At 41.5% G+C, this 27,737-nt stretch overlaps 1 protein-coding gene across 1 annotated transcript; it reads right to left on the bottom strand.

Moving 5' to 3' along the window:
- Positions 1-5,605: 5,605 nt before the first annotated feature.
- Positions 5,606-26,538, bottom strand: BPIFB4 (BPI fold containing family B member 4). The gene is made up of 16 exons (XM_044661555.1): positions 26,427-26,538; positions 24,282-24,353; positions 23,426-23,930; positions 21,599-21,703; positions 21,274-21,417; positions 19,427-19,490; positions 18,614-18,674; positions 16,479-16,570; positions 14,468-14,671; positions 13,096-13,149; positions 11,344-11,514; positions 11,053-11,120; positions 10,847-10,889; positions 9,580-9,643; positions 6,877-6,953; positions 5,606-5,629 (listed from the first exon to the last, which is right to left on the bottom strand). The coding sequence occupies exons 1-16, from the start codon at positions 26,536-26,538 to the stop codon at positions 5,606-5,608; spliced, it is 1,860 nt and encodes a 619-aa protein (XP_044517490.1).
- Positions 26,539-27,737: the final 1,199 nt, after the last annotated feature.

Genomic DNA, 27,737 nt, shown 5'->3' with positions numbered 1-27,737 from the left:
GATCACCAAATATAGAATGTCAGAGCTAGAAGATGCCTCAGGAATGATCTATTCAAGTCCCCTCATTGCATAGAGAACTGAGGTTCAGAGGGAGTAACAGTCCAAATAACTTTATATCTTTGGGACTCAGTTTTCTTAATGAGCCAAATATTAATATTTATTAATATTACATAAATAGCAATAATAGTTAATATTAATTATTAGAGCACTGGGCTTGAAACCAGGAAGATTCATCTTCATGAGTTCAAATCTGGCTTCAGACACTAATTACGTAACCTTAGGCGAGTCACTTTAACCTGTCTGCCTCAGTTCCTCATCTGTAAAATGAACTAAAGAAGGAAATGAAAAACCACTTCAATTTGTTTGCCAAGAAAACTCCAAATGAGGTCATGAAGAGTCAGACGCAACTGCAATGACTGAACGACAACAATTAATCATATAACTACAGCGATGTCAAAACTCAGGAACAAAATACAAAATGTTGGTAAGAGGAACAAACTTCCCAAGGAAACTTTCAGTTTTTTGTTCCCCAAAAAAAAAAATCCAAAAGAAGAAAAAAACCACAAACACATACACAGAGACATCAACAATTTTCTACCTTTTCCTCTGCCATTCTTATCTCTAGCCATATCAAACATGCTTGATTCAGAAACATCCCCCACCCTGGACCTGACACCTTATATCTTAGCTAAAGGAGTCTTTTTATATCTAGAACAGATATTATAAAGAAAAAGGAATGTTATGAACATCTCTGTTTTTTCCCTAAAATAAACACTATTTTTGAAAAGCTTTGTTTGAGATGTCCAGATTTCCATTCATGATTTCATCCTTCTCAGGAATTAATGAACCATTCTCCTTTTTAGGTCCTTGTCATTTGCCAATTATGTCATCTTTGGCAAGTCACTTCCCCTCAGGGATCTTCCATTTATTCCCTTTAATGACCTATCTCATGGGACTAGTAGGGAAAGCATTTTGCAACAATGTGAGTTATCACTCTTATTATCAACATTATTGTCATCGTTTTTGAGATCCAGAGGGAAAGGGTTCATAGGAGTTAGTTTTTCTGCCAAAGGGGCTATTTCTGGCTGTCTTCTCAAGAAGGGTAGAGGTGAATGTGGAGGGAGGGAAGGAGGTTGAGCCTTTTTCACAGTTCACTCAATAAGAAGAGGAAGACAAATAGCCCTCTGGACTGGACTGGGGCTTCGTATCTATGAGACCACATGACCCTGATGTGGTCATGCCTTGGCATCAAAGAAAGAGAAAATGAGAAAATAGAAAAAAACAGGTTTGGGTCTTCCATTCCTGTAAAGAAAGCTAGAGTTGGTTTAATGAATTGTGGATCTTCAGGGTACCATTTTCCTGGAACATTCACAAAGACCCCCTGCAGGATGAGTGAGTGGACCTCCACTCCAGAGCAGGCTGGAAAACCCCCAGGAGGCTAAAGCACTAACTTATACTTTTTTTAGGTCTTAGTTTCAAAAAGTCTGGCTCATCTCTGCCCTTCTCCTTCACTACCATAGCAACTCGACCCCCAGTGCCTTATATTATCCAACCTTTTCTTTTCCTTTCTTTTCCTTTACTTATATTCCTTTATTTCCAGAATGGAGTTTCCACTCAGGCACTGCAGGTATCTTTACATTCCCACACATTTTCGGCATTATGAGACTTAGGCTGTAGCACAGAGATTTATGGGTCATCTACCTAAAGTTGGAATCTCCTAAGCTTAGATATCATCTAGTCCAGTCTCTTCATTTTATAAGGGATGAAGAGGACTTTGTTTTTTTTCTTTTTTCAAACCCTTATCTTCATACTTAGTGCCGACTCCAAGATAGAAAGGTGGCAAGGGCTAGGCAATCAAGGTTCAATAACTTACCCAGGGTCACACAACTAGGAAATGTTGAGGGCAAGATTTGAACCCAGATCCTCCCAACTCCAGAAGTGGCATTCTATCCACTGAGCCACCTAACTGCCCCAGACATTGACTTTCTCAAAGCCACTCAGCTAGAATGACAGAGTCAGAACTTGAACTCAGGTCCTTCAACAATCATATCCTAGAGACTCCTCTTTGGGTTTTAGTTTCCACATCTATAAATTATTTATATGATATCTAAAGCATTCAGTGTTGAAGTCCTGTATTTGGATTCTATGTGCCTCTACTTGTGTTGGCATGATACTTACCTCTGTAAATACTGACCTAGTAGCCCCTTTAGAGGTTCAAAATTTTATAAGAAGCGGGAACTCCTTTACTTAAGAATATGACTGGTACCTCAAAAACAGTACTAGCCTGGAAATCTAAAAACTTGACCTCCAGTCATGGCAAGGCTCTATATCCTTGAATAAGTTATCTCTAGGTCCCATTGAATTCAAGGCCTTTACGAGTAGGTCCTGGGGGCAGCTAGGGGGCTCAGTAGATAGAAAGCCAGGCCTAGAGACTGGAAGTCCTGGATTCAAATCTGACCTCAAACACTTCCTAGGTGTGTGACCCTGGGCAAGTCACTGAACCCCCATTGCCTAACCCTTACTTCTCTTCTGCCTTGAAACCAATACACAATATTGTTTCTGACAGAAGTAAGAGATTTGTTTGGGGTTTTTTTAAGAGTAGATCCCATTGGTCTACTACAGTGATTCCCAAAGTGGACACTACCGCCCCCTGGTGGGTGCTGCAGCAATCCAGGGAGGTGGTGATGGCCACAGGTACATTTATCTTTCCTATTAATTGTTATTAAAAAAATTTTTAATTAATTTCCAGGGCGCTAAGTAATATTTTTTCTGGAAAGGGGGCGGTAGGTCAAAAAAGTTTAGGAACCACTGGACTACTAGAAGGTATTAGTTGAAGTAGATTTGATACTAACATTGTGGAGCATGGCCAACTTCAACATAGTGAATAAATTTGCTTTCAAACCTCTGACACATAAACACTTTTTTTATGGCAGGTTGGCTAGAGTACCCCAAAGTGTTGCAAGTATTTCAAGGGCTATAATAATATTTTTCATCCCAGCATAAATACAACCAATAAAAATTTTCACTCCCTTTCCTTCAAGTTCCACTCATGGAGTGGAGGCAGCAAGCAGGTCAGAGTGGAAAGTATTGACTAGGGCAGGAGTCGGCAATGTATGGCTCTTTCTGCAGGAGCCATAAAGTCCATTTTTTTTCAGGCGCTGTTACAGGAGCGCACACTGTGAGCACTGTACGGCTCTCACAAAATTACATTTTAAAAAATGTGGCATTTATGGCTCCCACGGCCAAAAAGGTTGCCGACCCCTGCTCTAGAGTATTAAAAGTCTTAGGTCCGAGTTGTGCCCATGCTCTGTCACCCTGGGGAAGTCATTTTCAGAATCTCTGTTTTCTCATCTCTGAAAGGCGGGGATTGGGTCAGGTGGTTTCTAAAGACCATTCCAGTGCTGGCATTCGATGACTCTGAGAAGTCTGAGGCATCACATGCAGCCCCAGTGGATGGTTGGGCCACATCTCTTTGGATGACTATCAAGACTATGACTCTAGGTCACTGAAATCTCGAGAAAGAAGTTAAAACACATAATTAATCATGCAGATATTTCCAGTTGCTGTTGGATATCTAATTGTGTGAAAGCAATTGTCTGCTCCCAAGATTTTCTGAAGCAACATGTCACTGATGGAGGGAACAAACAAATCTTCAAAACCCTCGTGGAAAGAGCGGGTAGAGCTACACAACTCACCACTTAGCAAAGTGGAAAGTGTTTTGGATTTAGAAACAGGAGAAGCAGGCTCAGATCCTATCCTGGCTTTGATGCAAGTCATTTCACCTCGTGGCTTTGGCTTCTTCATCTATAAAATGAGAATAATAATTCCCTACCTCATAGAATTGTGGAGAGAAAAGTGCTTTGTAAGCCTCAAAGGGATATAGTGATTTTTAAAATTATTATTACTGGTGACTCAAGGGGTGGCCCCCCACAATTGGATCAAAGTGCCAATTAGCTTAAAGGTCACAGGACAAATATTTAACAGCTGACCATAGAGAAGGACCCGATGGGCACAAAAGGTGAGCTTACCACCCCCCCAAAAAAATAACATTGGCAGAAATGCTTAATGAGTCACAATGACTCAGAGGGTCAAGCCAGGGTAAAGAACAAAAGCCTGTCAGATTTCCACTGCACCAACCATCCTGGGGCTACCCAAGGCCTTTGATCAACCTCACTGGTTTTTATGCTAATCTAAATCCCTGAGGTACTCTGTGTGTGTGTGTGTGTGTGTGTGTGTGTGTGTGTGTGTGTGTGTGAACACTAGTGATGACTAACAACAGTGAGCTGGACAAGGGCATGCAGTTGAGTACTGTGGAGTCCAAGTGGCCAGTTAATTTTTCACAGAAAAAAAACAAGATTGCAGACAGAAGTAGAAAGCTGCTGAGAGATTGTTTAATCCAATTCTCTCATTTTATTGAAGCCCTGAGAAGGAAAGGACTGTCTCAAGGTCATGAGGCAAGTATGTGCCAAAGCAAGGACTCAAATTGAAGTTTCCTAGCTCCTCGGTTCAGTAATTTTTCTCCTACAACTGGCCCTAGGTTTTGGACCCAGAATTTGGAATATTTCATAGGCTTATAAGTCATAGAATCGAGAGGGAAATTAGGAACTTTAGAATCATAAATGAAGAACTAGGATGAACCATGGAGGGCATCTTATCTATCCCCTTGGAGATCCAGGAAGAAGAAGGTGTTTGCCCAAGATCACAGAAGTTATAAGAAGCATGGGTTGTAATCTGGAGGGAATGCTCACAATAGTAAAATCAAAGGACCATTGGAGTGGGAATATTGGAGAACTTATGGCTAGAGGGAATTTAAGAGATCATCTAGTGAGATCCCCTTCTTTGATGAAGGAGGAAACTGAGTTCCAGAGAGGTGAAATTTGTGGCTTTAGGTCACCCTCTAAGTAGCAGAGCTAGATTTGAACTCCAGGTCTTTTGTTGCCCAATCTAGGACTCTTTCAACTACACCCCACTGCCTTTTGTCCAAAAAGGCCCAGGAAAATTTGGAATAGAAGCGACTTGAACTGCTATTTAACCAGGGTTTCCAGAACAGGAGCCTAGAGGTGGCTGTAAGCTATCTCTGAGAACACCCCTCTCACAAATTTATACTCAAGAACACTGGAAACTAGGAATCCCAGCTTTCCAGGAAATCCAGGTAACATGCCATGAGACAGCATGGAGTTGTGGAAAGAGCACTGGAGGCGCCATTATGGAAACTCACCCCTATCTGAAGTGCAGAGAAAGGGGAATCTTTTATTGAAAGAGAAACATGGACAACAAACAATGTTCAGAACATCCAGGATTCCTCCTCTCCACAGCCCCTGGTGATTGCCTTCTGGCTGGTCTTGACCTCAGTTCAGCAACCTGGGAAATTCAATTGCTTTGCAGTAAACCATGGGTATAAAGACACTTAAGTTTCTTTCAGCCATTTCAGCCTTTGGTGACAGGTGTCTTGGGGAAGAAGGATGGGCAGGCACCATTTCTGTAAGGTAACAGTGAAGGAGAATATGGTCCTTCCTTCTTCTAGGCTGTGTTGTTCCCAACTATAGAGTACCAACTTGTGGGTGGAGAGGGGAGCTTAGAGTTCCATGCCTTGGCCTTCTGGGACTCACGCACTCAGCACAAGGAGGTCCTAAGGAAATGAAGCACAGAAGTTTAGGTTATACCTGTCCCTTGAGAAAGGGAGCTTTGCAACTAGTGAAAACTGGTGAGGAAAATTAAAAAGGAAAGATTCCACAAGGGGTCTCCTATACTACTATCCTCAGGCTATGTACCAGGGGCCAGCCTTAGAGGGAAGATGGCCTTAAATAAAGACCCTCACCCCAAATACCAAAGGCTTCAGGGCTCTCTCGCTCTTGTGTTAGAGTCCAAGGTAGACCATCCTCATATCAAGTTCCTCAGATTCAAGAAGACCTGAGCTCTCTGACCATAACATATTCCCTTCTCATCCCCATCAACTTAAGTCTCGGATTGGGTGCTGCCTTCTCTGAGAAACCTTCCCTGATATCTCTGTTCCTCATATCTGAAAGTATTCTCCATCTCTCCAAATTTTCCTAAAACGTGTTTGATCTCTCCTCCACCCCCTATCACACTCCATTTTTAGAAAGCTTATCTATATCCATGCTATATCCACCTTAAACTCTCTGACAGCAGGTTCTGTGTTGTTTTTCATCTTTGCATTCCTAGCATTGAACACAGTGCTTACTAAGTGCTAAATTGATTTGAACTGGAATTCTTTTCCAGAAGAAACTGCCACAGAATACATTTCTGGCATAGGTTTCAAAGTCACCAGTCTACACTGATTCCATTTAGTTTATTGTCTTCAGTCATGTTTACTACAGCCCCCTTCTGGCTCATCCCCAGACCCTCCTCCAATGCCCGAGGTCTCTTGGCTACAAATATACAAGCAGCTTCCAGCAGTGAACACATGGAAAGGTTTGTTGGACCAGTTTCCCAGTGGAGCCAGAGAAGCCTCCCAGGTATAATAGAAATGGCATTGGACTTCAAAGGCTTAGAATCCTGTGCCCCTCTGACATTGATTATGTGACCCTGGATAGCTCATCTAGTCTCTTTGTGCTTCAATTGTCTCATCTGTAAGATGAAGACAATAAATCCTACCCTGCCTCCGTCACAGGGTGATGGTGAACACCAGATGAAATGTGGGCAAAAGTACTGTCACCAGGGAAAGGCTATGGAAATGAGCTACTATAATGACAGAAATCACACCAAAAAAGACTTCTGTGGCTGATTGATTTGGGATCTTGGATCTCGTCTCCTGGCAAATGGACAGAAGGGGGAAAGGGACAGGGAAGGGGAATCCATCAGGGAAACAAAGACCCTGCAAAAGATCAGGCAGACCCATCATACCAACACCCTCACCTCCAAGACGTCAATATCGGCATTGCTGAAGTCAATGTTCAATATTTTGGGAAGAGGGACTCCAGAGCCTAGCACAGCTGTGAAGAGAAGCAGATAGATATGATCAGGGCAGCACTGGAGAGGGCAGCTACCTCATGTCACTGATAGTGAGATTCTTAGGAAGTCTTCCATCCACTTCATTTTACTTAAGACTTTCCTAATTGGTGAAACAATGATGACTCGGTGCTTCATGCTTGCATGAGGATCAGATACAAGAGATTTAGAGAGGACAGATCCACTTGATTTCTTCAAGAGAAAGAGACACATTGGAGACAGCCAGGTGGCTCAGTCGATAGAAAGCCAAGCTTAGAGACCAGGGGTCCTGGGTTCAAATTTGACCTCAGATACTTCCTAGCTGTGTGACCCTGGGCAAGTCACTTAACTCCCATTGCCTAACCCTTACCACTCACTGTTCTGTTTTGGAACCTATACACAGCATTGATTCTAAGATGGAAGGTAAGGGTTAAAAGAGAGAAAAGCTGGGGAAGAGAGACATAGATACAGAGACAGAGGGAGGGAGGGAGAGAGAGAGAAAGAAAGAAGGAAGGAGGGAGGGAGGGAGAGACTTTATTCTAAACGTTCTTCAGGGAGAGACCAATATAAAAAGGATAGGGGGAAAGATTTGGGGAAGTAGCAAATCTGTAGAGGAACCAGTGTCTCTGCATGTTCCTGACTTCTAGTTGTTTCCCTGGAGACATCAGGAAATTTCTTCTCAGGTAACATCAGGACCTGTCTCAGGAAAATAAGATTTCAGCTCACTCCCATCTAAAGAATTCATTTACTCATTTGTATTTTCTGTCACTTTCTAATATGAGGACTTCTCTGATTTTTGTTTTCTTTTTGCTGGGATGCTCATTCTTCACTACTTGTAATTGTCTTCTGGCCAATTAGCTTTAAGTGAGAAGGAGTCAGGCCTGCAGGTGTAAACTTGGTGTATCCTCCCCTTTTAAAGGATAGCTACCAGAGAATAAACTGGCTTTGTTGCGTTGGAATCTAGGAGAATAGTGCCCCTAGTTCACAAATATTTATTGGGGAAGAAAGATAAAATTCTAGCCTGGTACCTCTCTCAAAGAAGAACAGAATGGCCAGCCTTATGGCTCCTTCTCCTTCTCCGGTCTAGGTAGGTATCACAGTCACACTTGGAGAAGGGGTTCTAGAAATCTTTATCCATGCCACCCCACAAGTTTCACTTAAACAGCCCATGTGGACATCACAACTTACATGGGCAACACAAACCCCACAGGTAAGGGCACATACATACCTTGAATCTGCTTAATTATTCATGGATTGACTTCTTCACTAAAATCAAAACTCCTGGGAAGCAGGAAATATTTGTCTTTTTTTTTTATCCCCAGGACTTAGCACAGTGCCTAACACATACTATATAATTAATGAACACTTGTTGACTAGCTGACTTATTGCAGACAACTGGCCCATGCTGTAGCAGATGCAATGAAAATTCCTCTCATTATATTGTCTGAGAAGTTGACTGTGATAGAAAGCAGTGAGGTTCATTCCTAGGTGCCCAGAGGGAGGATAGAGCTTTCCAGAGAAGTTGAAAGGGGACAGATACTGATACCAGATGGAAGGGGGCTTAAATTCTAATCCCACCTCTACTACCAGTTTCCTATGTAACCTTAGCCAACTCACTTCCCCCTCTCTGGAACTCAGTCTCCTCCTCTGAAAAATGAAGTGATTGAAGACATCTAGGTACACAAAGTGGATACAGCACTAAGCCTGGAGTCAGGAGGTCCTAGGTTCAAATCTGGCCTAAAACACTTCCTAGCTGTGTGACAAGTCATTTAACCCCAATTGCCTAGCCCTTGCTGTTCTTCTATCTTTTTTTTAACCCTTAACTTCTGTGTATTGGCTCCTAGGTAGAAGAGTGGTAAGGGTAGGCAATGGGGGTCAAGTGACTTGCCCAGGGTCACACAGCTGGGAAGTGTCTGAGGCCAGATTTGAACCTAGGACCTCCCGTCTCTAGGGCTGACTCTCAATCCACTGAGCTACCCAGCTGCCCCCCTGTTCTTCTATCTTAAAATTGATACTAAGGCAGAAGGTAAGATTGATTGAGCTCCTAATGAACATGTTATGTTCTAAAGTACCTTCCAGCTCTAATATTCTGTAGTCTAAGTTCCCTTTTTCTGATGGTCTTCATTGGCTCTGATATTCTTCATTAAATGTTGTCAAATTCTTTGATTCTTTGAGAAGCATCAGATCTACCTCCAAGGCATTCACACCTAGGCTTCTACTACATCCGCAATAGGTTCAGAAGGTATCCCAGTCCATTTGAGTAGCAGACTCAGAATAATGACCCTGAGTCTTTGAATGTTTCCATTTTTTGTGGGCTCTCCTCAAAAAAGAAGTATGTCATACATTTTAAGGCTAGTATAAAAAATTGCCAAAGTTTAAATAAATACCTCTTAAAAAGCAGAGGATGATCTTCAATTATTCAGAAATTCCAGTTACCTGGATCAGAGGGCCTTGCCAAGGCCAGAGAAATGAGGCACTATGCTATTACAGGCATGCCATTATAGTATATTCAATAACTACCTGAAATGGAACTCAATTGATTTGAAATTAGCTCCTGTGCTCATAAGTGTGAAATTAGAGTACATGGAACACATTACAATCTCTCTTCGAAGAATCAGTAGTCATCATTACCATTCATCGCTGGCATGAACGCAAGGTCAAAAATCTTGCCCACCAGCACTTCCATCAAGCCGACCTATCAAGGAGAAGAAAGTGAATTTAAGAAGCTTGACAATGGGAGCGATTGCTTTGCTATAACCAAGAATCTTTCCCCAGCCTCTCCCCTTAAAAAATATACTCAGTGTTCTTAAGGATGTTAAAGTTGACTGAGGAAAGCAAATAGTCAATCAATAAGCATTATTATGTACCTACTAAGTGTCAGGCACACCCTTTTCAACCTAAAGGACATAAGTTCAAAACCCATCTCTGATAAGTAATGGCTACCCAACCTTAGGCAAGTCATTTAACGGCTTGGTGCCCTGGCAGCTCTCTAAGGTTCAAAATCACTCATCTGCATTTGTAGAGGAAGTCAGTCCCCTAAACCAATTAAATCTCAGAAAGAAAAGAATAAAGGATGCCAGGCTCTCTGTTAGGTGCCACAGATAGAGATGGAGGAGGATAGTACTTCAAGGAGCTTATAGACCTTTAGATATCATTCAACCCAACATCCTCATTTGACAGAGGAGGAAACAGAGGCCCAGAGAGGAAAACTCACTTGTCCAAGGTTTGACACCATGAATAGGCAGCAGAAGTCAAGTCTCAAACCCAGTGACTACAAGGTCAGTGTTCTTTCAGCTCCATCAGAGAACTAGCCCATGAGCAGTCTCAGTAACATTTCTTGGAAGTCCAGAGAGGCCATCTCAGGAAGTTACTTCTACAGGGGCTACACTAGTTCATTCTTTTAATTCAACGAGTGACATTCTCAGTGTCACAATCAGAGAGACCTTCAAACCCTGCAGGCAAACAATAGCCCCTGCACATGACCCCCTCATTTTAGGCCAGTGCCCAATTGTTGAGCATCAGCCCTGAAAGTTGATGAAAGCTAATTGTTTCTTGGGTCCTTGGCCTACATGGGGAAAATGCCAAAAATAATGTAGCATGAGGGAGCTACCCAGTAAGACATAAGATTCCTTGCTGGCTTCCTCCCTAGTAAAAGGCCATGAAATATAGTAAGAGAAGCTGGTTTGAGGTCTAACCTTGTTCCTTACACTACATGACCTTAGACTAGTCATTTCCCTACTCTGGGCATCAATTTCCCTGCCTGTTAAAGAAGGAGCCAGGACTAGATGATCTCTAAGATCCCTCTATTGTTCTATGTTCTAAACCCCTTCTAGCTCTGTCATCCTGTGATGTTTTTACTATGGCTTTCCTTTTCCTTCTCCCAGAACTTGGCACTTACATCAAAATTGCCCACATTTGAAGTTTTCAAGGTTAGTGTTGTCCTAAAAAAAAAGAAAGTATCCAGTTAAGGTAATGACCTTTTGTCAGAGGCAATGTGATAGTTGGAGATAGAATGATATGCATCAGAAGAATTATTTTCTGAGCCAACATCTCTCATGCTAGCTGTGAGCCTTACCCATTATGGGGCAAGAAAAGGAGACTTACTGGTCCAACTTGGCATCAATCATAAGCTTATCACCTTCCACAGAAAACAAGGCCAAGAGTTGAGCATCCTAGAAACATAAAATGTTTGAGAGGTGTTTGAGGGACAGAAATAACCAAGAGAAGAAATGTGACTTCTGAGAAGTATCTTCACATGGTAGAAAAAGTTCATAGCTAGGAACCCTGGATATAAGCGCTGGCTCTATCACTAATTAACTGTGTGGCCTTGCAATAATTTTTTCATTAAGTCTTTAGCAATCAGACCATAATGACACTCTCTTTCCAAGAACTTACCACGTCAAGAAGGCAGATGGTAGTTTCCACATCATTTGGCTGGGACACCATGACTTCTGCAGTGGCAAAGACAGTCACCACGGCCTGATCTTTTTGTAAAGAGACATCAGGAGGATTGGGGACCTGAATTCTGATGGTTAATGGTCGTGACTCAGGATACTGCTGGAAAACCTGGAGAACCACAGAAGGTGAAAAAAAACAAGATCATTTTACTCTAAAGCCTTTATTGGGGAATCATACAAGAAAATAGAGGAGAGTCAGTTTTCCTGGAATTGGCAGTGGTTTCCTGCAACTTTTTATGGAGGTCCTGATCCCTAGCCATAATATTCTTCTACAGGTTCATAAAGTGAAAGAATTAGATTAGATCATCTTTCAGAACTCTTCTAGCTCTTTGTCCCAAAGCCCCTTCCAACTCTGACATACACATTCTAAAATCCCTTCTGGTTCAAATATTCTCTCCCCTATATTCTATATAAAATCCAAATATGGGGGCAGCTGGGTAGCTCAGTGGATTGAGAGCCAGGCCTAGAGACAGGAGGTCCTAGGTTCAAATCCGGCCTCAGACACTTCCCAGCTGTGTGACCCTGGGCAAGTCACTTGACCCCCATTGCCTACCCTTACCACTCTTCCACCTATAAGTCAATACACAGAAGTTAAGGGTTTAAAATTTAAAAAAAATCCAAATATTCTCTATATAAAATCAAATATTCTCTCCCCTATATTCTATATAAAATCCCTTCTGGTTCAAATATTCTCTCCCCTATATTCTAAGGTTCCTTGCAACTCTGAGATTGGTAAAATGAATATGACTTCTGAGATCTTTTCCATCTCCAAAAGTCGAAGGGTTGATGATTCCATGTCTATGACATAAAGTAAATAAGCCTGCATCTTACGTAGCTCAGGTCTTTCTGACTGAAAAAAAAAACAACAACTCTTACCTTTCCTTTGAGAAGTTGTTATTATTCAATAGTTCAGTCATGTTCAACTCTTCATAATCCCATAGAACATAGTATACCAGGTCTTTCCATCCTCCATCTTTCCATCAAAGTCTAAGGTAATGTTCATTGTTTCCATGACATTATCTATCCATCTCATCCTCTGCCTTTGAGAAGAGGGATTCCTAATTCTTTAGTCAAATCCCTCTTTGATCACTTAGGCTCAGAGTCAGAAATCTTGCAATGAAGTCTCAGCCTTACCATTTACTGGCCACTTTATCTTGAGTAGGTCACTAGCCTCTTATTGCCTCAATTGTCTCCACTTTCAAAATGGAAGTAATAATACTTAGACTACCTCCCTCATGAGGCTCTTATGAAGCTATATATATAAGACTATGCAGCCTAAAGTTCTATATGACTGTGAGTTATTATCTTTGTTGTTATCATTATGTTCTTGAAACTTAATCCCTGTCTCACTCTTTTCTCTCTCCCTTGGGACTTGGTCTCAGAGACCCTACCTAATACCCCACAAAAAGCTTTACCACCATCACAATACATTTTGAGGAAGAAAAGAAGAGTAGTCCAGATTGCTAGTTGTCTTTTCTTCCAATCCAATCCAATGTTCACTAGCCATGTTATCTTGAACAAGTCACTAATCTCTTTTAGCCTCAGTTTCTTCCTCTTTAAATTGAAAGTAGTAACACTAGCCACCTTCTTCATAGGGCTATTGGGATGTTGACCTTCTTAAAATCAATGAGAACCCCAAGACAGTTCAGGAATTCAGACCAAACCCTCAGGACATACCAGCCTCACTTACTTTAGGGATCAGTGCCCCCAGAGTGGATGTGGTTAGAGGAGGGAGCTCAGGAAACTGTAAGAAGAAATAAAGACAATTTCAATGAACTGCCCTACAACAGAAGTGGGAATCGAATCTGTAAGGATTCAAATATTTTCTATCAAGTTCAAAAACATTTTTTCAATCCGGTAAAAAAAAAAAAAAAAAAAAAAAAAAAAAAAAAAAAAAAAAGCTTTTAGCATAGAACACCATTCAAGAGGTCTGGATTTGCAGTCAACCCTAGAAAGGTTGGTATGGTACTTCTGCTACACTATGCTTACAATTCATTTAATTTCACCAGGTGATGCCTATTTTATATGGCTTTATTTATCACAAAAATGGATAACGGGAGCAGCACACAGAAAGCTTTCCATCCATCGACAGACTCTTAAAGAATCCAGGGTCACCTCCATATTACAATTAGGTATCAGAAGAACTTTTGTAGAGGTTAAAAATATTACTCCATTAAAATGAGAAAAATATTGACTAACTATTAATTAAGTGACATTTGTTTAAGAAATATGACCAGGCTACAGGGGCCATATAGTCCAAACAAATGGTAGATTGGCTAAGTTTTTCATGCATTAAATGGTCATAATAGTGTTATTATAAAAGCACAGTCTGTGCATAGAAGAAAGGCAATTTGATGCATACACTAGGAAGGACACTGGAACTGGAATTAATAAACCTGAAATTGAATCACAGATCTGACATTCGCTGATTGTATGAACCAGGATAATTTACGTCTCTGTCCTACATCCATAAAATAGGAACCATATATGCCCAATCATGAAATGAAGGGCTTGGACTAGATCAGGGCTTCTTAACCTTCTGTGTGTTGTGGACCTCTCTGGTATTCTAGTGAAACCTATACATCCCTCTCAGAATAATTATTTTAAATGCTTCATATAAAATACTTAGGATTACAAAGGAAAACAACTTTATTGAAATACGGTCATCATAATATTTTTTTAAAACATCTACAGATTTCAAGTTAAGAACTCCTAGCTATGGTAGCTAAGTGGCTCAGTGAATAGAGAGCCAGGCTTAGAAATGGGAGATACTGGATTCAAATCTTGCCTCAGACACATCCTAGCTGTGTAACCCCAGGCAAGTTACTTTGCCCCAAATGTCTTAACCCTTATACCATTCTTTTGCCTCGGAAATGATACTTCATACTGATTCTAAGATAGAAAGTAAGTGTTCTAAAAAAAACTCTTGGTAGAGGATCTCTGAGGTACCCTGCCATCCCAAATTCTATGATTTATGTAAATATTGAGCTCCCTGCCTGGCCCTGCTCCAGTCTGACCTAAAAAATATTACAGACTAAATGGGTTCAAGTGAGATTACTCACCATGCCATCAGTGATATCTATATCCAGTGCACCTTGCTTCTGCAGGAGAGCCAACACTGAGCCCAGGAAGTTGGCAGAAATTGCAAGTTGAGAATTGGTCGAGTCACCCATGGGCGGTAATTCTGGCATCTGAGGCTTTGGCATAGAGGCTGGTCGGCCCAATGGATAGTCAATAATACCTCCACCAGCCTCTCCAACAAGAGTCTGTCAAGAGTAGAGGAGAAAGGCCATGATGAGGAAGAAAGACAGCTTTCTTCTACATGACTATCTGAATGGATCCCATCAGCCAGTTAACGAGTATTCACTAATCACTTACCACATTATGCTGCTGACATTTCCCCTTCCTTCTCCATAGAGATCTTGGAAAATTAACAGCCATTAACATAACCACTGTAGAAGCTACACAAACATACAAGGGGGCACACTAGGGAAGGAGCTTGAGAAACACATCAGAATGAAGAAGGCACCAATGGGATGTTGGGTTGGAAAGAGAAGTAAAGGTAGTTACACAGCTAAATAAGGTCTTCTTCATCAGCTTATTTTAAATAGTCCAAGCTTATGTGCCAGCTATTTGGATCTTGGAATTTAGAATGACATCCATTTCTGTATTTCTCAAGAGAAAAGGATCCCAGGAAAGGGACCCATTTGTCTATTTTTATCCATAGTGCATCTATCTAGAGGCAGCTAGGTGGCACATCGGATAGAGTGCTTGCCCCTGAGTTCAAATCTGGCTTCAGATAATAGCTGTGTGACCCTGGCCAAGTCACCTAATCCTATTTGCCTCAGTTTCCTCATCCATAAAATAAACTGGAAAAAGAAATGGAAAACCACTCCAGTATCTTTGCCAAGAAAACCCCAAATGGGGCCACAAAGAGTTGGACATGACTGAAAAATTACTAAATAACAACCACATCTATAGAGTCAGCAGGAGGGAACTATTTAGCTAAATTCAGAATAGGAAGAAGCCTAGGTATTATCAATATCACCTGATTCTAAGTTAAACTGATTCAGCTCTGACCAACTTGGTAGAGTGAAAAGAGCTCTGGTCTGTGGGTTAAGAGAACAGAGTTCAAGGGACAGCTAAACTGCCCAATGGACAAAGCGCCAGGTCTAGAGACACATGATCCTGGCCTCAGACTAGGCAAGTCACTTATCCCCTATTGCATAGCCCTTGCTAGTATTCTCTTTTAGAACTGATACTAAGACAGAAGGTAAGAGTTTAAAAAAAAAAAGAGGTGGTGGGGAGAGAAGAGTTCAATTAGATTCCTCATAGGGGACACTTATTGGAAGTTTAATTATAGATAAAACATTTAGCCTTTCAAAGGTTCAGTTTCCCAGTTTATAAAATAAGGATGACAAAATTTGCTCTACCTAGCTCACAAAGTTTACTTTGAAAACTGTGTGTTTGGAATTCAGGGAGGTGCCATTTAAAAGTATCTTACAAACTTCCTGTGGACACATGGGGACTTTGAGACTACGTTCCCCGTGATCCAATGAGTTTCTGGTTAAACATGAGACAACGGGAACCAATGTGTGTAGCACAGCTTAAATTCGGAGGGCAGACAGAAGATGCCCTCTTTTTGCTACCTGAGTGGGCTCCTGGGGGACAGAGAGAAGGAGGGAAGGTATGGAAGAAAATGGTGGAGGCGGCAATTTGAATTTTTTACAGGTGCGTGGTTGATTTATCTCTATCAGCAATGGCTTTTATTAAAATACTAATTTCCCTCATCATATCAGCCTTCATCATTTTTAAAAATAACAAAACCTTGAAATGCTACATGAATGTGAATTGTTACCCAAGAGTAACTCTGAAGTATCCCCCATCCCCTGTATTAAGAAAGTGGGAATTTATCGCCAAAGATGCCCAAAGGTGCTGCTTTGTAACAAGTCATTCTGATGGCTGCTCTGAAGAGAATTCCTGAGCCCCAGGAAGGGGCCCCAGCGACACCAGACTAAAAGAAAAGGCTCCTACCACCTTCTAACTCAACCTCAATGAAATGGCTAGACTTACATTTAGGTCCAGCTCCAGGAATTCACCAGTCACCAGCGGAAGACTTGAAAAGGTATACTGAACACTTCCTAATATACCGAGTGGTATCAAGGCTGTGGAAAAACAAGTCAGGGATCAGAAAAAAAGTGGATACATTTCTGTCCAGATCAATTTATCCATCATTCATTCAACAAATATATATTAAGAACACACTGTGTGGGAAAAAATTAAATGTTGATAAATAACTGTAAAAGAACCTCCTGTGTACAGAATATTGTATTGAGCACTAAAAGGGATACAAATGAGGGACTGTGGATAAAGGACTTTATAGATAAGACACCATTCCAGCACACAGTATCTAGTATAGAGATAAGACATCAATGCAGCTTACTGGTATAGGGGATAGTAAATACATTGGAGGTACAAAATGAAATGTTATTTGAAATCTAAGGGGAAATATCCTCACCACCTCAAGAACAAGATTTCCTGGAGAAGGAGCAATTGAGTTGGACTTCAGAGGATGCATAGGTATTTGTTGGGAAAAGAGGAGGAGGGAGGGCATTCGAGGACCAAGAAATAGGTCAAGCAGAGATACAGAGATGGGAGGATGAACAGTTCAGATAGGAAGAATAGAAAATTGTTCAGTTTAGACAGGATATCAAGTGAGTGGAAGAGAAAAGTCTGAAATAAAACTAAAAAGGGAAGGTGGCACCCTATTGAACAGGTCTTTGAAAGCCAGTCTGAGACCCTTCAACTTTACTAACAAGGCAAGAGGGACCCAGTTTCCTCCCTGCAATCTGGATAGACAAACAGCTACCCCTAAGCAACTTGGACATTCCTAGAAGGCCAAGCATTGGGGAAGAATGCTTAAGGAACTCAAGTAATGGGGTATAGCCTAACAGATAGGAATCTGATAGGAACCCTAGAGGCCATCTGGTTCAACTCTTTCATTTTAAAGATGGGGAAATTGAGGTCTAGAGAAATTAAGTATCTTGCCTAAGGTTACATAGTACAGGGCAAGGCAAGATTCAAATTGAGATCACCTGATTCTAAATCCATTGCTCTTTTTATTGCACCATATTCCTCCCCTCACCCTATGCCCCCAAAGTGCAGTTCTCAAAATAGTCATCTCAGAGGTCTCAGTATACAGGACAAGATAGGGAAGATCAATTCACAACAGAAGTTTCCTTCTAATAATCATCAAATAAGACCAAAGACCACTAGAGTATCTGGATGTACTTGGGCTTCCTTCCTGCTTGTGTTCATACACAAATACCTCTTGATTTTCTACACCCACCTGCCAACCCAGAAAGGTTAGACTGTCAACCCACCAGGTTCTTCACCCCTCCCCCTAATGCCAAAATCACTCCTGGCAATGGGAGAATCTCATAGAAGCTGGCCCTCAACATGCTTTTGTCTGTTCAGAATGCACACCATTTCAGCCTTCTAGTTGCCTTATATAGAATCATAGCATTTCAAAATTAGAATGCACCTGAGAGAACATGCAACTCAACCCAAATTTGAGCAGAAAAATCCCAGTGATCAGTCATCCAATCTCATTTAAAGATTTCAAGTGAAGGGAATTCATCACCTCCCAAAAGCTTTTGCTAAATTCTAATTATTAAAAAGGAGGGTTCTCTTTTATTGATGCCAGATCTGCTTCCCTCTGCCACTTTCATCCTTTGCTCTTAGATCTTCCCTCTCAAGTCAAGCAGAGCAAGCCCTAATTCCTTTTCTACATATCTTCTCCAGTCTAAGCATCCCCAATTCATTTAGGCCATTTTCTTTTGGCATGGTTTCCCAACCTCTCACCATTCTTGTCACCTTCCTCTAAATGCTCCTGAATTTATCAATTCCTTTCTTAAAATGTGTCACCCAGAGCAGGAACCAATATCATACATCTGGTCTAGCCATGATCAAGGGCAATGAAACTATCCCTTCCCTCATTCCAGACCCAGCTCTGATATCGCCCTGAGTTTTCCCCTCTGGAATACTTTGAGGATGAAGCAAGGAACCTGAGCTCATGGATCTCATGGCAGTAGTCCTGCCTTTCCCTTGAGTTCAGATGTAGAAGCCTGGAAGGAAAGGGTTTAGATGGATTGGGAAGAACAGAATCCTGATACAGAAGAAGACATGAGAGAATAAAAAGAACTTACAATCCACAAGACCCAGCTGGTCATTGACAAGCCCCAGCACGACATCCACAATTGGACAGAGCTGAAAGGAGATACAGCAGCAATGTCACAAGGAAGCATAATAAAGCCCAGCCCATGGGAGACTTGAAAGCCCTGGGACCTTCCAGTTCCAGAACTGGGTGAGGAGATTTTTGTGAAGCACCCAAGTGGGGTGACCTGCCTTCAGGAGAATGGTCTGGTCTGAAGAAAGTCTAGTCTCGAGGCTATGAATTCAGGGAGACAGGCCCTGATGTTTCCCATTGTTCCTCTTCTCAGTGGGAAAAAAAGACTATTGCCTCTTCAGCAAAATAACTGGGAGAACATTGTACACAATAACAACAATATTTGACAATGACTATCTGTGAAAACTTGGCTCCTCTCAGCAACGCATTGATCTGGGACAATCCTGAAAGACTTATGATGGGGGATGCTATCCACTTCCAGAGAAAGAACTGTCGGAGTCATCTTTCACATCAGTGTCTCTTTGGTTTTATTTTGGGGTTTTGGTTATGTATGACTTTGATCTTACATCAATGACCAATATGGAAGTGGATTTTGCATGACAATAAAAAATTGGGAAAAAAAGGTGGTTCTAATGAAATGAATGCTACTCTTTTCTTTACCTTCCCACAGAAGGATAAATAACTGATATAAGAGAATTTCAGAACATTTGTTGCTTGAATTCTCCCAGGGAGAGGAACCTCGCTTCCTCCAAAAATAGTCAGTTCCTCTATTGGACAGCTCTAGGACCAAGAACAGAGAACACAGCACCCTTCAGGTTTCTTTGCCACTTACCAAGTCAGGAAGAACGTTGGCCAGGACCCTGTTTACTAAGTTATCCACAAGATTAGGGAGCAAGCTAGAAAAACCAGAAGGAAAACTGAGTGAGTAGAAGTCTGGTTGATATTAACATCCCTCAGGCTTACACTAGGGAAAGATGAATCCCCTAAGGCAGTGATGGGCAAACTTTTTAAAGAGGGGACCAAAGGAAAGGAAATGCTCATCTGTCAGTTTGTTTCTAAGACAACTCTTTTGAAGTTTCATTGTATTGTAGCCTACTCGTATTCGTCAGATTAGGAATAATGTCCCACTGGCCCCCTTAGTTTGCCCATCACTGCCCTAAGGGGATAAAAGCTTCTAGAAAGCAGAGATTATCTCATTTTTTATTATCAAATACTCAACCCCTAGACATGTACCTGACACAAAATCTTGGACCCACAAGAGATCCAAGTTCAAATTCCACACCAAACATGACCAAAGGCAAGTAAGTTATCCTCTCTGAACCTCAGACTCCTCATGTGTAAACATTGTAAGGAACAAATGAAATACCATATAAAAAGCCCTTTATAAGCCATTTTGTGATTGTTGTCATTTTTAATGGCAGGTTTTCGTGGCAAAGAGTTTGCCATTTGCTTCTCCAGCTCATTTTCCAGATAAGAAAACTGAGGCAAACAGGATTAAGTGACTTGCCCAGGGTCACACAGCTAGTAAGTGTCTGAGGTCTGATTTGGACTCATGAAGCTAAGTCTTCCTGATTCCAGGTCCAGAGCTCTATCCACTGTGCCACCTAGCTGTCCCTATTTTAAACCAAAAGGCACTATCTAAATATCTTTTATAATATGTTCAAGTCTCCTGGGTGGCTATGGAAAGAAAGCAAAGAGCAAGAGACGTGGGTATAATAAAATATAATAACTACAATACCACAAATGAAAAGATCACTCAAAGGAAATTGAACTCTGAGTAATAGGGAAACGATTCAAGTTCCTGGAAAGAAATAACACAATATTACGCCCTCATGGCACAGAGGTAGAGGACTACTAGGAAGGAATATTTTATACACTATTAGACAAGGTGTAGAGATGGAAGACATCAATAAAACTTCTAGGGGGGGAAAAACCTTTATTTTTAAGAAAGACGGCTGTGTTCCCTGCTGTTTCTTCACATTATTCCTCACAGATAATAACAATATCTCCCATTTCTAGAGTGCTACATATTATGCAAAATGCTTGCCTCACCAGTTGGCGATGCATGTGAATCCCCATGTTACAAATAAAGACACTGAAGTTAAGAGAATGTGGTCAAGATTACGCAACTAGTAAACTATGGAGTTGGGAGGACAATCCAGGTCACCTGACTCCAAATTTGGGTTCTTCTTGCTACACTCTACCCAAATAGGAAGGTTGGTGACCATCCATGCGGAGAACTGCCTCCCACACTGACAGAAACCTATTTGTGACACACAGTGGGTAAGTCCATGGTAATACTTTCTAAATGATTTAAGTGTCAATAACCCAGAGTCTCACAGTTAGCAAGAGTCAGAGGGAGAATCTGAATTTAGATCTTCCTCCCTCTAAGTCCAGCACTCTAGCTATGGCCTCAAACTGCCTCAACATCCCACTCCCTCTCCTGAGAACCATTGAGGGGCAGTTAGAAGATGCTCTGTTCCTCAGGTAAAGCCCCTATCATTCATCTCCTATTTCTAAATTATTTGTCACAATCAGGTGAGAGAAGTTGGACTGGCTTACCCCAGACCATTTCTCCTATCCAGAAACAAAGCAATGTGTCTATCCAATGGTCAGGGTCTTTGTATGTAAAGGACAACATATAACAAAGGGAGGAGCCCAGAGCCAGCTGCCACTCACCCACGAAGGAGTTTGACCTTGATGCCTCCCAAAAGGGTGTCACATCTCTCGATGACCAACCGGGGATAGCCTGTCCGGTCCATGGTCAACCGGACTTTGGCAGTGATATTCACTTCTACGGCAATGTCCAGGAAGCCGACGAGACTGGAAAGATCAAGAGAGAGACCGTCATCTGCTCAAAGCATGGACCATATCTTGTCCCACAGTCAGAGCTGAGACACAGGCTAGCTCTTCTAATAACAAGGCCTCAGACCACTACACTGCAGCTTTGTTGCTGATCCATCTGAATAATCCCAATGCCCAGCCCAGAGCGAAGGAGACTCACCTCTTGCCGTTGATGGCCACTCGAGTGTACAAGCTCAGGTAAACTCCCACACCGGGCAGGAGCCTCACAGACACTCTGGGCAGCGTGAGCTCTACAATTCTCAACCTGCACAGCAGGAAGGGCAGAGATAAGGACAAGAAGAGATGAGAGAAAGAAACTCAGTTGCTGGGACGATATGCATGACCCAAAGAAGAGCAGGGCACCTCCCAAAAGGAGGGAAGTTGTTAAGAAGGAATTCAGCCTTCACAGACCATGAAAAAGATCATAGATTTTAGAACTGGAAGGGACCTCAGAGGCAATCAAACTCAACTCTCTCATTTTACAGAAGAGAAAAGTGAAGCTTAGAGAAGTTAAGTGACTTGCCCAAGGTCATATGGCTAGTGAAAGTCTGAAGTAGGATTAGAGTAGTAGAACCATACTAAAAGCAATGCAATAATGATTCAGAACAATTCTGAGGGACTTGTAAAAAAGAAAGCTATCCACCTCTAGAGAAAGAACTGTTGGAGTAGAAATGCACATGAAAACATATGATTTATCACTTGTTGTCAGACACAACTGAAACAACTAAACAAAAACTCTGTGCTTTCAAGGCCAATTCAGCCTCCAATGAATCTGAGAGAAGGAACAGCCAGTTGAAGAAGAAGAATAATACTATAAAAATAATAAGTCATAATAATTCCTTTTGCTATATCATTGTTGATCCTTAGTTAAGTGTTTTCCTCACTTTACAACCTTGTAAAGTAAGGAGTACTATTTGTATTATCCTCATTTTATAGCTGAAGAAATCAAAGTTCAGAGAAATTAATCCACTCACCCAAAGTCACACAGTTAGAATCAGGACCATGATTCCAATCCTGTTCTCCTAATGCTAAGGCAAGAGATCTTTGTATTTTATATTTATTATCTCCAAGTCATTAGGATAATGAGAGCCAGGGAGAAGTTCTCCAGAATATTCCCTCCTAAAGAAGGAATGGTTTAAGATAGGATTGCCATATGTTTTGAGAATTTTGAGAATTTTTCTAGGGTTTCTTTCCTGGCTACACTCTGACATTTGGCAAGACATGAGCCTTTGTCATACACATCACATTCCCAGGAGCCAAGTATCATAGCATCAGAGGATCACAGAATTTTGAAGGCTGCTAAGGACTGCAGAGGCCATCGAGTCCAAGAATTCTTAATCTTTTCTCATGTCAGAGACCACTTTTGAGCCTCTGGTGAAGTCTATGGCCACATTTTAAAATAATGGCATATATATGCATGTATGTATATGCGTATATATATATATATGCATATATATATATATATATATAGAGAGAGAGAGAGAGAGAGAGAGAGAGAGAGAGAGAGAGAGAATTTCAAAGGAAGCCGATGATACTGAAGGAAAGTTATCAAATTTCTTTTAAGTTCACAGACCTCAGATCTTAGATCAACCTCCTCATTTTACAGATGATTCTATAAATTTACAGATTTGCTGAAATTCAGAAAAGTCAGGTGATTTGGCCAAGGTCACACAAATAACAAAGGAGACAGGGCTTGAATTCAGATTCTCATAAGATCTGAGGCTTTAGAACTGGAAGGAGACTTTAGAAATCAAGTAGCCTAACTCTCTCATTTTACAGAGCAGAGAAATAAGACCCAGAGAAGAGAAGGGACTAGTCTAAAGCCTTCAGTTAACAAATAACATGACTGGGATTTGAACCCAGGTTCTCTGATTTCAAATTCAGTTCTCTTTTTCTCCCTCATTTAGACTCTGTTATGAACATTATGATCTCTCTCATTTAAACTCTACTGTGAACATTCGTAACATGAGATTTACATTTTCCTTACCCTGTGATTCCCTGGACAGTGCTGAGGATGCCACCTTCGCCAAGGACACCAAGAACACCTCCTCCTCCAAGAAGGCCTCCATCTCCCAGAAGACCACCACCACCAAGCAAACCTCCCTGTCCAGACAGGATGCCATCTGCAGCCAGCATTCCTCCTGTGCCCAATAGCCCTCCTGGACCTAGAGCCCCAGTGGCCACACCAGGAGGAATCTCTCCAGGGCGCAGTTCACGAAATTTATTTCTACCAGCTGTAACTTCAACAGACCTAGAAGAACGACCGCTACGATATTTAACACCTCCATAAGCATTATTGACATTTCGAAGATCCCTGAGGCTCCCGTCTGGTTCTATTATTTCACCATATCTGTATTTGCCTCCAAGCTGAGCGCCATTTTCATTGGACTCAACGAGGCCATATTTGTATTTTCCTCCAAGTTGCTTGCCATCGGTAAATCTCGTGGGCTCCCCTCGATGGTGGAAGTCATTATAGGGAACACCGCCAACACCTCGAGGAACTTCAGCACGTCTATAGTCATCATAACGGTGTCGGCCACCACCCAACAGCCCACCTCCACCACCACCACCTAATAAACCACCACCACTACCACCACCTAATAACCCACCACCACTACCGCCACCTAACAACCCACCACCACTACCACCCAACAACCCACCACTGCCACCCAACAGACCGCCACCACTGCTACCACCACCAGACAACAGACTTCCTCCAACTCCACCCAACAGATCATCATTGCCTCCACCTCCCCCACCACCAAGCAGGCCTCCGAGCAGCCCACCTCCACCACCACCTCCACCTCCTCCACCAAGAAGGCCCCCAAGCAGAGGGCCCCCACCATTGCCATTAAGTGGAACCTCTCTCAGGGCTGATCGTAGAGCATCTCCTTGCTCAAGGGTACCAGAAAAGACTGAAAAAAAATTCAAAGAAACTCAATGAGTCAGATAGGAACATAAGATTAATAAATTTTAGAGTAAGAAAAGCCCTCAGAGATCATTTAGCTCAAATCTCTCCTGTTACAGTGATAAGGATGAGGGGGATTGGACCTGTGATTTCATTGATATAGGAAACTCCCCAGTAAAGAAATTCCCTCTACTGTTGCAGGTATATCTCTGCGCACATGCACACACACACACACATTTTTAAATATATATAATTTTAACTTCTGTCTTAGAATCAATACTATTTATTGGTTCCAAGGCAGAAGAGCTGGACAGCTAGGGTTAAGTGACTTGCCCAGAGTAATATGGCTAGGAAGTGTCTGAGACTAGATTTGAACCTAGGATCTCCCCTCTCCAGGCCTGGCTATCTATCTAATGAGCTACCTAGCTGCCCCTAGTTTATTTTTTCTTGCTATAACATGCTCCTCTGCTTCTTCCACTAAAGTTGTCTTAAACATTTAATTTTATGATAGATTTTGTCTGACTTACAATAGACTTTTTTGCCTTGGTAAAGCAGAGTCCCAATGATCCAAAATTCCATTTACTGAGGCCTTGGATTAGTCAGAATTTTTTTAATACTCAGTATTAAAAAAAGAAAGAAAGGAAGGAAGAAAGGAAGAAAAAAGAAAGAAAGAAAGGAAAGAAGAAACAAAGAAACAAAGAAAGAAACAAAGAAACAAAGAAACCATGGATAAAAAAATAAACCAATAAAAAGAATTTGTTGTTCCTTTTATTAATTCCTGGAGGCATCATGGGCTCAATTTGTCATCAACACCATCTCCTATAATTGTAGAAAAGGCAGTTAGGTGTGCTCACTGAAGCCCTAGGCTGACTAGGAGTAAAAAGCATGTAGTTCTTGTCCTGCTGTCACTTCCTGGTTTTGTTGTGTTTTGGTTTTTTCCCAGACTAGACTTATGATTTCATTGTTTGAGAGAACTCTCAATGAATAAGCTCTGTGTCCCAATATCAGTACCCTGTGCTGATATTCAGAGTCTAAACGTGAGGTATTCAAAGATCCAATGACTTGCCTAGGGCCAAGCATTCAGTGTAGCTAAGACTTGACCTTTGGTCTTTCTGACTACAAGGCCAGATCTCTATTCATTATGCTGGGCTACCTTTCTTTCTAGCCTTTTTTCCCCTTTAATTTGAGAAATGTATTTACTCTCTTTAGGCCTTAGATTTATCATCTGTAAAATGGAGATAACTAACCCCTACACTGCTCCATCCCAGAGCTCAGGTAGACATCTAATGAGTATGTCTCAGTGTCAGAAAGCTCTGTCCATGTAGAGACAATGGAAAAGGAAGAGAACAAACATTTATGGGGTGTCTGCTATATGCAAGACAGCTAAGTGGCACAGTGGATAGAGTGCTGGACCTCAAATCAGGAAGATTTATCTTCCTAAGTTCAAATCTGGTCTCAGACACTTCCTAGCTGTGTAACCCTGGACAAATAAATCACTTATCTCTGTTTGCCTCAGTTTCTCATCTGCAAAGTGAGCAGGAGAAGGTTATGGAAAACCACTTCAGTATCTTTGTCAAGAAAACCCTAATTGGGATCATGAAAAGGAGTGCACAACCGAAACAATGATAATGTGCCAGGCATTCTGCCAAGCCCGTCATAAACATTATTATTATTAATAATAGATGATTGTTATCATGCTCCAGCCTATCTAGAAAGAATCCCTGTTTAAATAAATGAACAATCATTAAGTCCACAGACCCTCAGTCAACAACAAAGATTCAGTTACAGTCACTAGACTCCATTGGCTGTGGCAGAGACATTGCCTTATATATAATAAAAAGATGTTCAATAGCATAGATTGGGACAAAAAGGGTTTTGGAAGTAACCTCCATCACCAGTCCCTACCACTTACCAGTGGACTACCCTTACCTCAAGTACTTCAGCAAAAATCAAAGAATCATAGGTTTCAAGCTAGAAGGGACTTTGGAGGCCAACTAATCCAAAACTCCTCAATTTAAAGAGAAAAAAACTGAGGCAATAGAGACAGCTAGTCTCAGTGCATAGAGTGCTGGGAACTTACCATTGCTAAGTACCTCTTTGTTCATCCTGAGCACTGCAGTGGCAGACTCTTTTTGAGCGCCAGTGAGTGCCACATAGCTGCACAGAGCTGCCAGGCACCATGTCTTCAGCATCTTGCCTGAGTTTCCCTAAAAAGGAAGCATCTCATTAATCATTAGTGGACTCAAAATGGAATTTGATAAACATTCATTAAGTAGGCAGCATTGTTTTAGCATAAGGGGAATGTGCAACTTTTAGTTGTGATCTTATCTGTCCTCGTGGAACTCATAGTGTTAAAGGATGATAAGATAGAGATTGGGACAGGTAGGTGGCATGATGGAGAGAGCACCAGGTCTGGAGTCAGGAATATCTGACTCCAAGTTCAAATCTGGCCTCAGATACTAGCCGTGTGATCCTGGGCAAGTCACTTAACCCTGTTTGTCTCAGTTTCCTTACCTAGAAAATGTTCTGGAGAAGGAAATGGCAAACCACTTCAGTATCTCTACCAAGAAAACCCCAAATAGGCTCACAAAGAGTTAGACACAACTGAACCCACTGCACAACCCCACCAGAAGATATAAACAACATGGAAATTCTTCACATGTTACCTGCTAAGTACATCAGAGCAGTGAAAATAAAATTCCATAAGCTCTCTCTGAAGGGAAGAATCATTAATGACGGGGGCATCAGGAAAGACCTCCTGTAGGAGGCAGCATTTGATTAGAGCACTAAAGGGTGGATGGGAATTCAATAGATGAAAAGGAAAAAGAAGGTCTAGGGAACAATCTGAGCAAAGGGATGAAGACAGGAAATTATAAGATTTATATAATAAAATTATATGTTGGGGTTCAGGTAGAGGGAGAACAACACAGTCTAGTTTGGTTGCAATGTAGAGAATGTGAAAAAGAGAGAGAAAATAAGGCTGAAAAAGTAGGATTGTACCAAAGGCAGCTAGGTGGCCCAGTGGGGTGAGGTGCCAGATTTGGACTCAAGAAGTTCTGAGTTCAAATCCTGCCTAAAGCCCTTGTTAGCTATGTGACCTTGGACAAGCCACTTAACCTCTGTCTGCCTCAGTTTCCTCATCTATAAAATGGGGATGACAATAACATCTATTTCCCAAAGTTACAGTCAGACTCAAATGAGATAGTATCTGTAAAGTACTTTGCAGACTTCAAAACACTGTATATTCATGCTAGCTATTCTTATTATTATCACATTGCAAAGAACTTTGAATATCCAGAGAAGGATGATGAACTTTGCACAATTAGAAATGGGGAGCCATTGAAGTTTTTGTAGAGAGATTTAGGACAGAGTAGGAGACACAGAGTCCAAG

Source organism: Gracilinanus agilis, chromosome 2 (genome assembly GCF_016433145.1).
Source record: "Gracilinanus agilis isolate LMUSP501 chromosome 2, AgileGrace, whole genome shotgun sequence".
Taxonomy (NCBI): Eukaryota; Metazoa; Chordata; class Mammalia; order Didelphimorphia; family Didelphidae; genus Gracilinanus; species Gracilinanus agilis.
The sequence above is the reverse complement of the archived record's forward strand: the minus strand, read 5'-3'. Positions and strand labels throughout refer to the sequence as shown.

Bases quoted from the DNA above. Each gene is read 5' to 3' on its own strand.
- BPIFB4 (XM_044661555.1), bottom strand. From the start codon at position 26,538: ATGCTGAAGACATGGTGCCTGGCAGCTCTGTGCAGCTATGTGGCACTC. The intron at 13,150-14,467 runs GTGAGTAATCTC...TTCTTCTTACAG, and splicing joins TAGATATCACTGATGGCATG to TTTCCTGAGCTCCCTCCTCT. The intron at 6,954-9,579 runs GTAATGATGACT...TTCTCTTCACAG, and splicing joins GTTCATGCCAGCGATGAATG to CTGTGCTAGGCTCTGGAGTC.